The sequence below is a fragment of the Fragaria vesca genome, linkage group LG6 (assembly GCF_000184155.1).
Source record: "Fragaria vesca subsp. vesca linkage group LG6, FraVesHawaii_1.0, whole genome shotgun sequence".
Lineage (NCBI taxonomy): Eukaryota > Viridiplantae > Streptophyta > Magnoliopsida > Rosales > Rosaceae > Fragaria > Fragaria vesca.
This window is the reverse complement of record NC_020496.1, coordinates 6799912-6803091: the sequence shown is the minus strand read 5'-3', so window position 1 is coordinate 6803091 and position 3180 is coordinate 6799912. Positions and strand designations below refer to the sequence as shown.

Genomic DNA, 3180 nt, shown 5'->3' with positions numbered 1-3180 from the left:
CAAGGCCAGCTTCATAGATTCATGGAAAAATAGACCTACTCGAGCAGATCCTACTATCTATAATATAGGGAAAAAAATCTTTGAGAACTTAGAACCAGGCAGGCAAACTAAATAAGGAGCTTAGCATTAGTAATACAAACTGATCAAAATGAGGTATGCAGCAAAAATACTTACAGGTCGGCTGACATTCTTATCATCTCCATTAATAAAAGGTCTGGCAGCTACTCGCTCAGGTGGAAATAAGTCTCTCCTATGGGGAGAACTATGGACGTGATCCACAGAAATGCTAGATTTGTTTTCTTTTGTCACTGAAGTATTGGCACCCTTTCCAAAGAAACTACCTCCACTGAATGCTTTTGAAGAAGAAAATATTGTACCCCTCATGCGGTCCAGGTACCTAGATCCAGCATTTCCCCTCATTGAACTGTTTGCAGATACATTCTTCGCACCTGATTTCTGAAGCTCCCGACGTTCACTGTCATTCTTCTTGTCAAAGTCCCGTTTCTGATCACTCTCCTTACCTGCTCTCTTTTCCAACTCTTCTGCATCAGAATTGCTCTTGCTAGAACCCTTGTCTTTTTCTTTCCTTCTATCCTGACGTTTCTTTTCTGCTTCCTTCTTACTATTCTTCTCCCTCACAGGCGGCGATGTTTTCCCACGATCTCCTCTTTCAGCTTCCTTTTTCTCATCCCTAAGTTTCCTTTGTTCCTCCACCAACCTAGCAACTTCCTCCCTTTGCTTCCTCTCTTCCTCCTCTAAGAGCTCCTTCTCTATTCTAGCTTGTCTCTTTTCTTCAGCTTTTCTGCGTGCTTTTTCTCCTCTACTCTCTTGAAAGTTGACCCCATTCTCACCCCTCTTGGCCAACATTGCTTTATGCTCCGCATCAGATGCAGCATCATCTCCTGATGTACTAATCCTAAAAACCTTTCTCCACAGCCATCTAACACTCAAGAAAAATGACGTCAGTAGCTTGCAGGCAAAAAAAACAACATTTGAATAAGACTTCTCAGCCAAACAATTCTCATCCCCTCCAAATACACTACTCCCATCCTTCCTCCAATAACTAGACTTCCCACCTATAGAACCACCGACCCAATTCCCATTCTCCAACCAGTCTTGACCACACATCCACCCATTCTCCGACCACACCTTTCCATTCAATATCTTTCCGCCCTTCCCAACCAAATCCCTGAGAATCCCCGAATTCGACAGTCCCATCCCAGGTAACACAGGCAAGTCCAAAACTGGTCTCTTAGATATATGCCCACAATACGAACACATAAACCGACCACCACCAGGATTCTGGTCCCTATACGGAGTCAAGCAGTTCCTGCACCGCCTTGTTGCCGTCTTCCTCAGCTTCTGCAACTCAATCGCCTCAAACCTCTTCCTCTCCCTAAGCCTGGCATTGCGCCGCACCCTCCAAGCCGAGAGCTGTGGCATCAAAATCTCGTACCAGAACAAAGTAACCAGCAGCACAAACACACAAGCTAGCCTCGGCGAAGTAATCTCAAACCGGAAAGCCGGTGGTAGAAGCTGAGACAGAGCCCATAGTCCTATTAATGGAATAACTAACCAAGGAAGCATCGTAGCTACCCGGCGAGACCACTTCTGAATCACACAAAGTATACACATTATCCTCTAACCCTCCCCCGTCTTCGAATTTTCCCCAAAACAAAACCCTAGCAATTCAACTCCTCAATCTTTCCCCTAAACCAAATGCTCAAACCCTAACCCTAATTCGCCGCCCAAATCAAACCACACTCCTCCTCAATGCTCCAAGAACCCTAGCGCCACTAAAATCCCGTATCCCTAACAACACCGAAAACAAACGCAATCATCCATCAACGGTTTTGAAACCAAGATTAAAGAAGATTAAAGCAATCGAATTTCTAGGGTTTATACAAAATTTCCAGAGCTGCAGCGTCAATCGAAAAAAATGGGGGTTGAGAGCGTGACTTACAGATTCGAAGTCCATGCCGACGACGGTGGATTAAGAATGGGGGGGAGCACAGATTACGAGGCGCGAACCGGAGCCGCCACTTCGGATTCGGATTCGGATTCGGGTCGGTCACGACGGCCGTGAATTCTTGTTGGAAATTTTTCTGATGAGAGAGATAATAGAGAGAAAAGATAAGAGAGATGGGAGAAGAAAATGAGAGAATGTAAAGGAAAACAAATTATAAAAGGGATTTGGGTGGACCGGGCGGTTCGGGTTGGGGCGAACCGGGTTTAGGGAAAGGTCGGTTGGGTAAAATGGACCAATGGAAGGTTGTAATGTGTTAATAGGTGTATTTCTATAGTGTTTAATAGGGGATAAGGTGATTAAGAGGGGTTTAATTAGAGTGGATAATTAAGTTGTTGAAGTGATTAGAGAGGAATTAAAATGTATTTAAAGGGTAATTGGGATTTTAATGAGTGATGGGTGCATTTAGGGGAGGTGTGATTAGTGTGGGATTGTTTTACATCCTAGATTTTAATTACTTGATTTACGTTTTTGAAGTCAAAGTTTGGCTTATGTGTTTTGCAAGAGGAACGCAAAGATTGTCAAAGAGAAGGGTGTAGTGGCTACTTAGAAGGTTGTTGGGGTTGACTAATGTGACCTGTATAAGGTTTGAGCAACAACAAAAAAAAAGTTGTGATTTCATGGATGCCTTACTGCTCAATCTTATTTCCTTAACTTGATTTTGTGATTTGCTTTTTAATTCCATGATGTATGTAACTATCTAGTTTGATTCCTCTGTTGCTAAAATCAAGAATAGTTTCTAATGTGTCGGTTTTGTTTATTGTCTAACGAATTCAAACAAGTGAGACTATAAGAATCAGCTAACATTCAGTAAAACGATCGAAAAAAACATCTCTCCAACAAAATGTTGGTAAAGATCTTCAATATGAATCGTCCATCTCCAACAACCACGATTAGGACTTTGAAGCCTCGTGAATAATCATATGAATTGAGATTCAAACATGTGCATATACATTTCTTTTGATTCGTACCAAAAAAATATATTTTTCCAAGCTGCCTAGGCCGGCAAACGTCTTGAGAGGTTCATTAACCACGATGGAAGAACGAATTGGTCAAAATTTTGTCTAGACTATTTGATGTCACCATACATATACGTTATTATCCATTCATTGACTAAGATTATAACTTACAAGATTAAGAAAGACAAATTTTTG

At 42.0% G+C, this 3180-nt stretch overlaps 1 protein-coding gene across 1 annotated transcript in view; it reads right to left on the bottom strand.

Moving 5' to 3' along the window:
* LOC101305569 overlaps positions 1-2149 on the bottom strand; it is a 6083-nt gene extending 3934 nt beyond the window's left edge. Inside the window, exons 1-2 of the mRNA XM_004302490.1 lie at positions 1964-2149; positions 175-1812 (exon numbers count right to left, since the gene is read on the bottom strand). Coding sequence (XP_004302538.1) covers positions 175-1635 — 1461 coding nt within the window. The 5' untranslated portion in view covers positions 1636-1812; positions 1964-2149. The remainder of the gene's footprint in view (positions 1-174; positions 1813-1963) is intronic.
* Positions 2150-3180: the final 1031 nt, after the last annotated feature.